The sequence below is a fragment of the Phalacrocorax carbo genome, chromosome 2 (genome assembly GCF_963921805.1).
Source record: "Phalacrocorax carbo chromosome 2, bPhaCar2.1, whole genome shotgun sequence".
Classification (NCBI taxonomy): domain Eukaryota; kingdom Metazoa; phylum Chordata; class Aves; order Suliformes; family Phalacrocoracidae; genus Phalacrocorax; species Phalacrocorax carbo.
The window spans coordinates 45,331,286-45,345,598 of NC_087514.1; the positions used below are offsets into that span (position 1 = coordinate 45,331,286).

The window sequence follows — 14,313 nt, forward strand, 5'->3', positions numbered from 1 at the left end:
CAGTGGAAGAGATGCTATGGGGACACTCATTAATGATCAGATTTAAACTTCCATGTATGCCAACGGAGGAGGCAGGTGGCCTTTTCACTCCAGGTATATCACTACTGAAAATGAAGAACTACATGATAGAAATGAATCATAGTCAAACATTTGCCAGTGTCTGCTTGGCCTATATGTCGCAGTTCCCTTTCAAATTGTGCATCGTTAATATGAAAAAAAAGATGACATCTTGCACGGGAGCATGGCGCTGGAGAGTGCTACAGCAGAACAAGAGCACAAGTACACATGACACTACTTTTATAGTGCAGGGAGAGAAATTCTTTTGCGTCTGTAGTTACATTTGGTAGTTTACAAACTGTTTAGCTGAATTAAGAAATTATTTCCTGAAATGTTGGAAGAATCTGATTTGACTAGGCAGTCTTAAAAACCATTCATTCTCCTTTCAGGAAATCACAATGCTTTGTTATAAAGCAACATACCAAATGCTCTAAATGATAAACACTGTTGACCCTGTGAGCTATCAGTCAGAAAATGAGTAAGTGATAGCAGGGGACATGCAGCAGAAACTGCTATGATTTAAGCCTGTGCTGTTATAATCACGTCACAGTACATATTTTTTCTTAAGAACTCAGCTTAATATTTTGTGTGCTTGTATTTATCATAGTTCTGTGCAGACACAGAAACGTTTTTATCGATCCACGATGTGTTTGACTTGAAATACATTTATCACAGATGACAGTTTCTAACCACTAATTTCAACTTACATAGTGAAGTATTATATAAAGATTAAATGACAGTAAACAAGGAAACAAGTCACACAGGGTTGTATGGCTTTTGCCTGGAAACCATACGCATAATAACAGTCATTACCCTCTATAAACTCATTTATGAGCATTTAAAATGAGTTTGGATTTTTGAACATTTGTGAAATTTTGACTGCTATTTGTCAGGCATGTTGGAAAAATTCTTATTAACCTGAAATGTAAGAGGGAAAAAAACAATTTAAATATTGTTTCATTGTTTAAATAACTTCAACTATTAAAATAATAAGTTGAAGAACTTGGCGTCACTTCAGTTTATTAGCGATTATTCACTATTAAAAATAGCTCACAGTCAATTCAGTAGTGATTAAGAGAGAAAATTTAAAATACCATGAGCAGTGTTAAGTATAAAGGTAGAAATTGCCTGAAGATTTACTGAAGACCTGCCTGCATCAAAATATAAGACAGGACTTCTCAGGTGTCCTCAGAAACTACTACTTCAGCTTTGTGTTCATGTGGGAAACATGAAAATGTCATAGATAAATAATAAACAAAAAAAGTTAATTACATTCATTAGATCTGTCCTCCAACTACTTATCCAAGACCCTCTTTGAATTCAGTAAAATATTTTGCATCTGCAGTGTTATTCTGGGAGAGCGAGAGATGGACTGAATGAATTGTCTGCCATTGAACTCTGAAGTCTATAGAATATGGCTTCAAGTTAAGCTTTACCTAAATAGGAGTGGTTGAATTTGGTAATAGTCACGGTGAAATAACAGAAGTGAACATGTACAAGAAAGACATGGACCTATTAGAACAGATCCAGAGGAGAACCAGGGCTGGAGTACCTCTTCTTTGAGGACAGGCTGAGATAGTTGGGGTTGTTCAGGCTGGAGAAGAGAAGGCTGCGGGGAGACCTTATTGTGGCCTTCCAGTACTTAAAGGGGGCTTATAATAAAGACTTTTTACCAAGGCCTACAGTGACAGGGCAAGGGGCAATGGTTTTAAACTAAAAGAGGGTGGGTTTAAATTGGATGTAAGGAAGAAATTTTTTATGATGAGGGTGGTGAGACGCTGGAACAGGTTGTCCCGATAAGTGAGGATGTCCCAGGATTGGAAGTGGAAAGATAATAGTTTGTACTGATTTTTCAAATACTGATTGTGAAAATTCATACAATTTATAAAGAATTAGCTGTAAGTATTTTTATCATGAACAGTGTGACATTTTAAATACTATTTTTGTCTTTAATACTGAGTTTGTTAATTCATGTGACAGTTGCTAGGACTTTTGTACGGTCTTAATGCACAAATATACATGTAAGTATTAATAAGATATAGATAATTTAATTTAAATTTTATTCATGTTTTCCTTGTCCTGCAAACTGTTTTCCATTTTCCACTGTTTTCGCAGATCTTTCTTGGAAAAGAGATTTTGAAATCCTGCTTCATATGAACTCCTTCATTAGCTGGAGAAATAATACTTTTACCTTATGAACATTACCAGCATAGACACAACCTACACCTGCTATCATCACAATGAAGATATCTGAATAAATTTTTGGCTGAGAGAATCACAACCTTTATCTTTCCAAAAGATGATGGAGAGCAGGTAATGGTTTTCCTATTTACATACTCATTAAAATGTGGTTGATGCACCTAGGACAGATTTGAGACACATTTTCAGCCTGTGGCTTGTTTGACAGTTTCAACTGTAGCAACAGATTATGTTGCATTATACAGCATTGTTTCTTTTCTAATGCCATTGCATTAGAGCCATCCTTACCTCACACTGCCTAACGCCTGATTAACTAACAAAACAATATGTCTTTTTTATCCATGGTGCTATATACTTTAACATACATACAAACTAATTAAGGTGCAACACTGCAAGTAGGTTTCTGAGGATACTAGCTGCATTCTGCTTACAACACTGAAAGTTTTAAGGTTTTTGTGATGCTTCAGAATAATATGCAGAGAAGTTAAAAATAACTTTTTTACCTCTTTTATATGTAAACATTTTCTAAGTAAAATCTTTTTCTGTGAATGTTATGCAGTAGTTTATTTATGCTTATGCAGTTTGTTTAAGTAGCTATATATCAGAAGCCTGAAAACATTTTTAAGGAACCTGTTGACAACATAAATACTGTCCTATCTGGTTAGAAAACTTGGAGAGTTTCTCATTTGATTTGCTTATCAACTTCCATTAAAGTCACAAAAATATGTATCTGTATGTGTGTGTACAAAACCTTAACTTTGAAGGGAGCTGCACAGTCTTGGTTTTCGTTAGACTTTTTTTTTTGTTGTTTCTAGATGATGTGTTTTTTAATTGGTAAGAGAAGAATATTATGAGTTTTGGGGCACCAAACGGATGGCATTATATGTTCCATGAAACATTTGTGAGATTAATGAAGTAGTTTTCCCAAAGGCTGGTGAAAACTGGTAGGAAGATCTGCAAGACAGTATGACTAGTGTGTGTGTCACATAGTTCTTAATGACAATTGCCAGAAGAACGTTCTCCAAGAAGCTTTTGTGTATTGCTTATAGAACTAAAATATTTATGATTCTTTTGGTTTATGCTTTAAAGGCTCCATTTTGGGAGGTCTGGATTTATAAGTCAGGAAAAAAAAGGTCTTGAGGTCTTTATATTGTTAGTCTGTAATGAATTTCGTAGTCTCAGTTATTACTATCCATTTATTTTCTTGAATTTCCAATGTACAGGTTCTCCATGCCTACTGAATAGATTAGTCTGTGGCATATCTCTGGTATGCATGCTAACTAATAGATCAGGTATTTTTAACACAGAGCCTTTATCTTAAACTGTACTTTCTGCTTGCCTGTCTGTATGTATCAAAGAAAAATGAAACAAACCCTGGAATCTTCAGGATTCTCCATGTACTGACTCCTGAGCTTTGCCAGCACAGTTCCTCCCTCCATTCAGGAAAATAAAACCCACTTTTAAAACAAAAATGAGTGAGCATTAAGGCAAAATTGATCTTATCAGTCTAAAATGAAGATACAGGAAGTGCAAGAAATACAGAGAAAACATGGACAGTGCAAGTGGAAAGGGGGAAGGGAAATTAGGAGATAAGCGTAGTGCTGAAAAATGGGAAGGAGTATTTTTTAGGGGGAATACTACTGCCACAGCATGCAGCTCCTGGGTGGTGTCAGATGCTTTGAGGGCCAAAGTGACACAGTAGGGGTGGTGGTGATGGATTTGACAGACCAGCAAGAGCTCCCTGCTCTTCCTTGCAGCCTGTGTGTAAGTGTGGTGAATGAGTGGTACCAACTGAGAGATTTCTAAGGCTGGTCTGGGTTGGATAAATGTTTTGTGGGCTGCTACCCACTGCAAGGCTGGCAGGTGAGAAGGAGAAGGAGCAGCACAGTATGGCAGTTGCAAAAGATGCAAAATGTACTACACTTTCTGTAGTTACAACTACAGTCTATTCTCTGCAATAAAAATGTCTTTCCTCCAGTTCAAGAGGTATTCTACACTTTTCTGTTCTGTCCACATAATGCCTCTGAAGCCCTTTCCTTCCTGAATGAAATACATTCAGACATCTGCTATCCTTTCACACTTTGATGAAACCTCTTTCAGATTCTGTAAATGTATCCTCTTTCATCAGTATTTAGACCCTCAAGATCTCCAGACACTCAGCTGCAGTTAATATTTGGCTTAAAATTTCAGGACTTTTTGGATGCTGAGGCTAGATGTCACCTCAGAAGGAACAGGTTAATTTCATGATTTCATGGCTTTACAGAGAAACGGGAGAGGAAAAAGTAAAATTGCCTCATATTCGTACAATGCTTTATGGGTCTTCTGAAGCTTGGGAGACCTGGAAGCTGGAAAATTACTTTTTGGCTTTATTCTGTTTGTCATCAAGTCCTAAAAGATTCACTCCAGTGGTCTTGCAGTGTGGACTTTCTGCTGCTTGGTTATAAACTGTGGTTTTATCTTGAGTAGGTTCCCAACATACCCAGTCAGGATTCTTATGGCTTCAAAGGGAAGTTATATGCTAACTTTTTGCTGCACTTGTTTTAGTGTTGGAGTTTAGAATGCATTTTTCGTACTCCATATGTGACTTGATAGGGAACATGGGGCAGTAGGAAGAGAAGATCTGAATGCAAACCTGCTGGCAATGTTAACAACTGCATTAGTGTTTCATTAGTCAATTTTAATACTTAAAATATTTTTCTGCTCTTTGCTATGAAATAAAAAAAATTGAAATGTATTTGTGAAGGCAAAGAAGAATCTCTTTTATAAGTAATGTTGTTCACCAAGATGATATCTTCAGAAATTTTGTACAACTGGAAAAGCACAATGACTTATTTGAGAAAGACAGACAGTGAAGTTATATCTACTAGAGCTATTTCCTATATTTGGAAATTAGCTCTACATGTTCTAAGGATGTACTAAAGGTGTAGCACGCCCTGCAGCCGTGGTAACAAGTATGAAGGTGGTTGTGCTTGTGTTTTGCTATCTGAAATTTGGTGTATGCTTGTACTGCAGGTAATAACTTTAAAAGAGTCTGAAGTCTTTTGAGAATTAGAGCGAGATTTGAAGGAGATGCAAATTATCTTTATACAAAAGCATTGCTATAGTATTGGGGGGAGGGAAGCCTATGCATATTTTTCCGAGCCACTGCATTTTAATTCTGTTGCAGTGATTTTTCGTGTAATACCTCCTAAGTTGAGAGTCACATATTTCACTGATGAATCATACAAGACTATTTGCTTAACAAAAAGAAATATGTATACGCAAGTATTTGAATTTCAAATTCACCACACCTTGTATAAAGAACAGTAGAATGGAGTGGGAAGAATAAAAGGGTTCTGATTAGTGGAGTAATATGGTGGGAAGGGTTGACTTCAGATAGAGGATAGGAGCATATTCTAGAGAGAAGAGGGCATTTTCAGCAATGGCTGGTGACAATGCTGCAGCATCTCAAAGGACAACAGGTACTGAAGAGATATGGAACTCAGACAATATATTTCACATTCTCCCATAACAGCAGTGTCAAGTAGTAGTAATAAAGCCTGCTTACATTTTAGTACTTGTTAGCTATTAGTGCAAATGGAAACATCAAGCTGAATCAGCCTGGGCTTTCATGTGAAATTAAAGAATGAAGAGTTGAAGCTTGTTTCAGACTGATATTGGTATTTACTTTTCAATAACAAGCACATAGCAGAATACAACTGCTCACATCATTTAGAAATCACCCCCAAGTTTAAACTAAAGCACAAGAGATTTGACAAGAGATGATCTGTTGCAATAACAAAACCAAGTACATTTTAAGGATGTACTACTTATCCCAAAATATAAGAAATAACAAGGAATAATAATAATGTGATGGAAACAAGTCTTAGGACTTTACCTTTGTGGCAGCATCAAAACAGACAAAGCCCATGCTAAAGTCGATGGTAAGTCCCATAAGATGACTGTCTAAAACACAGGCATATGTCTTGCACTGTAAAAGAAAAATCAGAGAAGGTAGTTACCACAGAACACATGTCTTCAAATTCTTTCTAGGACCACTATTTCTGTGTCTTTTTTCTCATGTTTATATATCTCAAAATTATTATCAGAAATAAGTCATCTGTGTGTAAATAGGTCAATTTATTGCCAATGTATTTCAAATCAATATCAGTGACAAGGTTTTCGAACTATTGTAAAAAGAGGCTTTGCTTTGATTAGGGAAAAAATAAATCAGAATCAGAATTGCCTCAGTGGTTTACCAGTGACAACTGCTAAAAGGGAAGGGAATTTTTTTTTTTTAATTCTTTTTTTTTTTTTTTTTTTGGTACCTGGTAACTTCCTCTAACATTAATACATTCCTTTTAGCTTTTTAAGAAAAACTAAATGCATTTGTTAAAGATCTTTTTGGTATGATGTTTACTGTGGTTTTGTGTTGTCCTAAATCTCAGTGAAAAAGGTAGTATCTCATACCATGTAGCAATTGATGTAACCATATTAAATACCTTTTTTGCTTCAGCTAGTGGTCAATATAACTCAAAAGTTTCTATGAGAAACCTTGAAATCCTGAAAGACTTTGTAATCCTATGTTTTTTAAATCTATGCGTCTATTTATTTCCATAACACCACACTTCAATACATGCTGTGAGACATCTATTAGTGTCTTTCAGGATCAAAACTAATGCTGTGCCTGAAGGCTGACTTCAGGTACACAATGACAAACTTGCATTTTTCAACACAAAATATGTAAAAAAATTAAAACATTTCCAAATCTGATGTAAGTTCTTTAAAGAAACCAATCTTATTTTATAGACATTTTACCCTCTAGATTAAATGAAATATATTCTTGAAATGTTGTTGTATGAAATGAGAACACAGACTTCAGTGATCTATGATATGTCAAAGAAACAAAATATAAATTGTAAACATGGGGACAATGTAAGCTACTAAATTATCAGTGTTATAAAAGTATGTATTATTATTTTTGGCATTTTGATTGTCAATGATAATTTGCATGCCTTTAATTATATATTCTTTGGGTCGGCTCTTTGGATTCTAAATGGTCTTCCCCAGAACACAAGAAGCTGAAAGGCTCATTAACAGCTTTTTGGAGTTGAAATAGACATCGTAATGAAGGAAAATGGAAAAGTTCCTAGCTATATAGATTCTTTGGTTATTTTAAATTTTACTTTCTTACACTTCAATATAGATTTCTTTCCTGGAACTGAAATATTTGATTAAATTGCTTTCCTTGATGAAATCAAGGTCTCGACTGCACACAAACAGTTGTTGGTTAATCTTTGTGCTCACACTTTGGAGCTCTAGAATCCAGGTTTCAAACACAGTGATATCCATCACTGAAGGACACTCTCTGTTAGTTATCAGTGAGGCACAAGTGTAACATTTAAACCAGTCTTTATAAAATGTACGGCCATCTATAAATCAGAAGTAAAAACAATCCACAACACATGCCTTACAAGATGACTTTACAATATTGCTGAGTAACAGCAATATGTCACTGTGTGATGCAACAAAAGTGTCCAAAAGCTACAACTGTCCGTTGGTAAATGAAAGGTTTCCTACTGCTGCTGTTGAGGTGGAAAACAGTGGCTGGTCTATTCTTACAGCTTCCAACACTGAAAGAACTTTGTGTACTTTACTATATGTATAAAATCTTAATTCATACAGTATAGAGGTGCACTTGGTTATTATAACTACTAATGCATAAACCCCCCAAATTTTTAATTACAAAATCAATGATTCAGCTCTGTGGTGTTGCAGTCATATGGTATTTGTGTTTATATTAGCAAAAAGAAAGTGGCTTTATTTTTTTTGGTGTAGCTACACCGTAAAACTGCTATGAATATGTAAACTTTGATGGTAAAACAGTATTGTTAGAAAAGGGCAGGATATTGCCTTTGGCACATCTCATTAGTAGATGAAAAGAGTGTAAAGTAATATATTTCACTGTGACTTACTACTTAATGAATTCACATATGCAAAAATGTTCAGGTTTTGCATGAAAAACAGAAATGTGCAGTTTTCTAGAATTATCTTCCTAATTTCCTACAAGATGCAAACTACATTTTTATTTGTAGACCTGCAAGATGTCTAGAACAGACATAGAGCCTTTACTTAGAATTAAGATTTGGCAAGGAGACAGTCCATTAGATTTAAAAGATGTATTGCTCTCTAACTCGTCTGACCTCCCACCCCAACACCAGAAGTCAACCTGCAACGTGCATTGCAGCACCATGCCAAGCTGGCACAGCTACCTCTGCATAAGCACAGCACTGTTCCTGGGCTAATGAGCCTCACTGAGAAGTTAACATTTATGAGAAACAGGACATATCAATCTTGGTTCAATGCTGCACTGAAAAAGCAACCTAATTCCCAGACTGAAGGTTCTTTCTACAAAAGCTAGTGCACTGTTTGTAAAGAAACTTCATCAGGTTCAGTTCAATGTGGTCATCAGTAGGAAGAAACTGCACTGTAAGGCGCAAACTACCAGGAGTAGCTGATTCTTTATTTACTCTTTGCTTATACATGAGACAAGTCTATGCCCTTAGACCATGTATTCCATGATGTTCAAGAATAACAAAAGGATCTCTGGACAGTGAGATTTTAGTTTCTTTGGAGGAGAATGCCCCTTGCTTTATGCACGTGTTGTATTCACTTGCACATGATTCTGATCACAGGTCAGAGTAGGAATGTGAACTTTCAGACCCTTGTTAGATATGTTAAGATATTTCTCATCTTTATTTCCTTTTATTTGTCTTTTAATTCAGACACTTGGAGAAAACAAAAATGCAGAAATTCTTCCCAGGAGACTTGATAATTTAAAATTTCTTATATATTTATCAAACACTTGAGGTCATTGAAAATATAATGATAAGTAATATATACTGTGGATGTTTGGCTTTGGTTGCTGATTTCTCACACAGAGCTCAAGAAAACCTTCTTAGAACAGAAACATCCCCCTTCCAAAAGAAGCAGAAGCTATTTCAGCACTCATTTCTTGTTCTCTCACAGAGTACAGAGTCTTAAATTGGATTTATGAATAATTCATCGGGTCAGGCAGGGGCTGAAGGAGACAACCCAAAGTTGTCCCTTATATTTTACTCCCTCAATACACACAGTTTAAATTATGGAAAAAATGTATGTTGTAAACCTAGTGTAAGCTATCTTTGAAGCTAAGGGAAACCATACTGTAAATCCAAGATTAAATTCAGAGTTTTAAACTCAGATTCAACTTCAATGGAAACAAACATTAAAGCACTGTAACACAAAGCAGCTTGCACAATAATCTTTATATTAGGGAACAAGCAACTACAATACAAACAAGAAGGACAGCATGAAAAAAAATTCATTATGGAAGTAGTGAAAATTTTAGCATAAAGTAGCAAGAACACAAAGAGAACCTGACAATCATATATAATTGCACATCATTATGCAAGCTATAGTAGTCCTGGATTCTTCATATAACGATGTTGTGAGATAGTAAAGAAAAAGGATCTTTATATCAACGGATTCTTTTTTCTTTTAATAGATAATTACGAAAACAGATTAGCATGTCTTACTACTCTAAAGAAAACTAACTAAAGAATGACTGTAACACACAATGGCACTGCTACAATATCATACCACATATTATTGGCTAAAGTATTATCAGCTTGACTATTTCTGCTCTAATATATTTCTTTCCTAAAAAAACCCCAAACCTGCCTAATTTTTGTTTTAGATATACCTCTGACAGAAGTTATGAATTAGGCTTAAACATAATTTTTTATGTATTTATAGTAAGGCATCTTTAAAGCATTTTCATTTGTGATATATTCTTTAGAATTACATCAGAATAGGGCCCTGATTAACCTCTCATGGAGGTTAATGCCAATTTATACTCACTAAGTAACTCTGTTATTATTTGCATGATTATGAAATAGTACACAACACATTTGAATAAGCCTAAATGGCAGTTTTAAACTGCAGTTATATTTTCAAAATTATATGATTTCATAGTAAGACAAATCTGAGCACAGCTGGATTATCATTCACATGAAATATTAATATTCATATGGATATGATTGCATAAAACACAATTTTAGTAAAAATGTACAGTTGATACCTCAATTTTGAACCTGTCACCTTTTTTTCTCACAGAGCAATGAAAGAACTTGTCAGAGACAAATTATATCACTACTTAGTCAAACCAGATTTTATCTGATGAGGATGAAAGCGGTAATGGATTGTTGAAAGAAAAATGAGGAGGCTGAGTCCAGTTATATAAAATTAATATTTTTTCCCAAACTGAGATATAGAAAGAGACGCAAGAAAATAATAATAATTTAAAAAAGGTGAAATCATAAGTGTGAGTTCCACAATAATAATCTATCATGAGAAGCCTGTTTGTCCACCTTCACAAATTTTCTATCATCAATCAATCTCAGAAAATAATTACCCTGAGTTCATAATTGCTATTGTGAACATCAATAGAGTGAAAAGAAAGGTGGAAAGGTTAAGTTTCATCTGAGGTTAAAATTATTAGGGAAATTTTGGGGGATACATGGGAGCAATTTTGAATAAATGTAATGCTAAGACCCAAGAAGAAAATCTAAACTAGGAATGCTACAGTATGAATCAGTATTAAGGAAGCACAAATATGAAGTAGCTTCTGGGCTAAAAGTTATTCAAGAAAATGGCCATATATTCTTTTACTGATGGCGCAATAGTGCTTCTACAAACAATGCTGCTGTCAGTTATATGAGAAAAAAAAGCATCTCAAATATTTAGTAGCAGTGGATATATATTGTCACAATTTTTATACACAGGAACTACACTTATATATTTCAGCATGACAACCAGAATACAAAAAGTAAGAATAGCTCCTGTAAAAGGCAGCAGAGTGCATGAACTTAAAGTTGAACCTTCTTCAACTCCTCCTCCAACATAGGTAATATGCATTAAAACCGACAGCACTGTAGTTTTTGCAAAATGGATCACCATTAGCATATACTAATTCAGTTCATCTGCATGTGTTGGTTTATAGGTCAGAAGAGGGCTAATCTGTAACTAACTAACAATTTGTCTAAATAAAAACCTGTCAGTGCTTGCATTCCCAGGAGGCCGCAGAAAATGAGTGCAGGGAAAGTGAGCATTAGCCAAACAGAATAACTCATAGTAACATCAACGAAAGCTGTTCCAACCACATGTATTTATGTTTAGAACGTGACTATAACAACTAGGATTAGGTGAATTATAACTGGGGGGTATTTTTTTCTCCTATTTTAATTCAAAAAAATACTACTTTTTGGTCATGTGAGAAAAACGGAGTTATCTTAAAACACTCTGATATGTAATTTTGCTATAAAAATTTGCTAGTAATCTGTACCTGAATGTCACCCACCTCTGCTCTGTCATCTGACAATTGAGCAAATACGCAAGAAACAAAAAATGTGTGCAAAACCAATAATGTATCTGAGGCAAAATTTTGTCCTGCTTGCATTCAGTAAGTACTCTAACTTGTAATTATTACGAAGACAATTTAATTCCTGCAAGGTTCTCTTATATTATCCAATAACAAATAAAGTAGCATGTAAGACAGTATGCAAGAGCATCTAAACATCTGGTTTTGCCCCTCTTCTGTCCACGAACTTTAGTTAACAGATACGTATCACCTAGTCATAACAACTCAAAGATTGTATTTGAGGTGATCTCTTCTCAACATTAGACTGCAAGCTGTTTAGGAACACCGAAAAGATTTTTACACAGTTACATACACAAAACAATAATAATTTGAGAGCTGCAAGAGGTCAGAGAATTTCTTAAATTGCATCATTATTTCATATAGACCTAAACTGTTAACGTACCAAAAGGTAATCATCAAGGCAGTTGTTCTCACCTGTATCCTTTCAACTTCTAAAAAAGTTGCTGTTTGGAAGGCTTTTTCCCATAGTGTTAGGTCAGATTCTAGTTCCACAGAAAAGTAAAGATCTTCTCCAGATTCGGACTGGACACTGAAGCAATGTTTCCGTCGGTCCAGTAGATCACTGTCCTGATGAAAACCTGAAGTTATATAATCTGGCATACATCAATTAATATTTATAATTGCAAACACCTATGCCTCAAACCTAGCATTTTTAAATGGCATTTTTAATGATATAATGCTGTAGTAACTACTGAGCGCTGAGGAACTGAAAATCAGGGTTTTGGCCTAAACATTGACATTTCAATGAATTTTAAACAGGACACCTATATTCAGAATTGTACAGAGCAGCATAACATATCTGGCATAACTTTCAATATTTTAACAAATCACTTCTCAGAAATGTTATCAGCTATACACTTTTAAATGAGATAAATTCTATAAATGGTGTCCACTTCCTATTCACATGAGAGGAACACAAATATCAGCTTCTCTGATCTGTTTGACTCACTCACCCTGCTCTGTAAGGCTGGCCAAAGGAAGCAAGAGATTTATTTAAGCAGTATGAAAAGTCCATCTGTCCTATTTTTCCCTATAGAGACTAACCAAAACAAGTTCATATTTCTGGTGGCTTACAAAATACAACATGAAATTTGTCTATAGCTGCATACTGCCAACAGAGACTATAATGGCTGCCAGTGGTTAGGTTGCTGGCTTTGGACCTGGAGGAGGAAGATACTTTTGGCTTTGCTTCCAACAAAACACCACACAATGGATATCAGGTTATCAATATACAATATTTAATGATTCCTAGCTTTTGTAATTGGCACTAAATCAAAGAATAAGGAAATCCATCATTAAAATGTTTTTCAATTTTTTGTTGTTTGTTTTTAATAGTGGATGCTCTCTGCTAAAATTCTGGTATGCAATTTGTCCTTGTGAAAAATACACATTCGGAAACAGTTTTAATTAATTTTGTCCCTACTATGGCAAAGCAGCTGTCACAAGCCACAAGTTCACCAGCTGTCCCTGCAAATACATCTGGAAATTTGGGTATATGCAGTTTGGGTGCAATTTCTACAATGCTACCCCATAGCAGAGGGCACAGTTGAGATCAGTAAAGGAGACTCACAGGACAGTATTTCCTTCTTGTTATACACAACTTGAATTGAGCAAGGGGACCATTACCAGCTGATACAAGCTAGGAGAGCACCTTGCATCATTCAAGCCAGCTCTCTTGGGGGCAGAGAACCAGGAACCTAAACCTGACCAAGAATGGAAATATATAAAACAGGAAGTATATGAAACTGTTACTCTCAGGAAAAGAAGTAGGCAATGGTAGAGTAAGCACTGTTTTCCTCCTTCTTTTCATTCCGTAAACATGTGACAGACCTGCTCAAAAAAGCCAGTACAGCATGCAGTCACGAATGCTCCTGGTTCATAACTGCTTTACAGTTTCTAGAAGAATCAGCTATGGAGGCAACATACCCTCTCTTTGTAATCACCATGACAAAACCGAGTTGTTCAGATTTTTAAATGACCAGTCGCTGTGGAACAATCTCCTTCGTTACTTCCATCAAGTTCTAAGCTTAGTACCTAAAGAGCACTAAGTAATGGATGTAAAAATCAGAATGAACATAGGCTGTTAGATCTTAAAAACAGGATTTAAAAAAAATTAATAGTCTAACATTTTTTTTTCCAAGTTTTCAGAAGGCTGTGTAGTTGAACTAGTCAGATGTAGCTAAATAATAGGCTACATCCTATGACAAATACTTTTGTATCTTTTTTATTTTTTCTTCTTTCCACTTAGGCCCTTCTGCTAAAAAAATAAAAAAGTAAATTCTGCTCACAGTGTGTTTTGACCAGCATTCAATAAAAGAGGTCATAATGTCTAGGTTGTTGTTAATGACATCTACGCCCTACTGCACACTCAGTCTCAAAGCGCACAGAGCGGCAGCCCTGTGACAAATGTTTAATCTTGTGGATATGTGTAGCAACATAAAACATATCATCTAGCACCTGACTATACAAGCCCCACCAATAGGAACTGGATGAGCAAAAGCACTGGCTGACCCTCACTCCTCCAGGGAAGAAAAGCCACCTTGTATCGTATAACAGCACTTCTTGTCTAACAGGTCTTAAGCAGGGTCAGAGCAACA

General features: G+C 35.4%; 1 protein-coding gene across 5 annotated transcripts in view; it reads right to left on the minus strand.

Moving 5' to 3' along the window:
- Nucleotides 1-14,313, minus strand: part of SNTG1 (syntrophin gamma 1) — a 351,074-nt gene that overhangs the window by 21,012 nt on the left and 315,749 nt on the right. For all 5 annotated transcript variants that reach the window (XM_064442735.1, XM_064442736.1, XM_064442737.1 and 2 more), the window contains 2 exons: nucleotides 12,131-12,283; nucleotides 6,134-6,226 (listed from right to left, as the gene is read on the minus strand). In XM_064442735.1, the coding sequence (XP_064298805.1) occupies nucleotides 6,134-6,226; nucleotides 12,131-12,283 (246 nt within the window). The remainder of the gene's footprint in view (nucleotides 1-6,133; nucleotides 6,227-12,130; nucleotides 12,284-14,313) is intronic.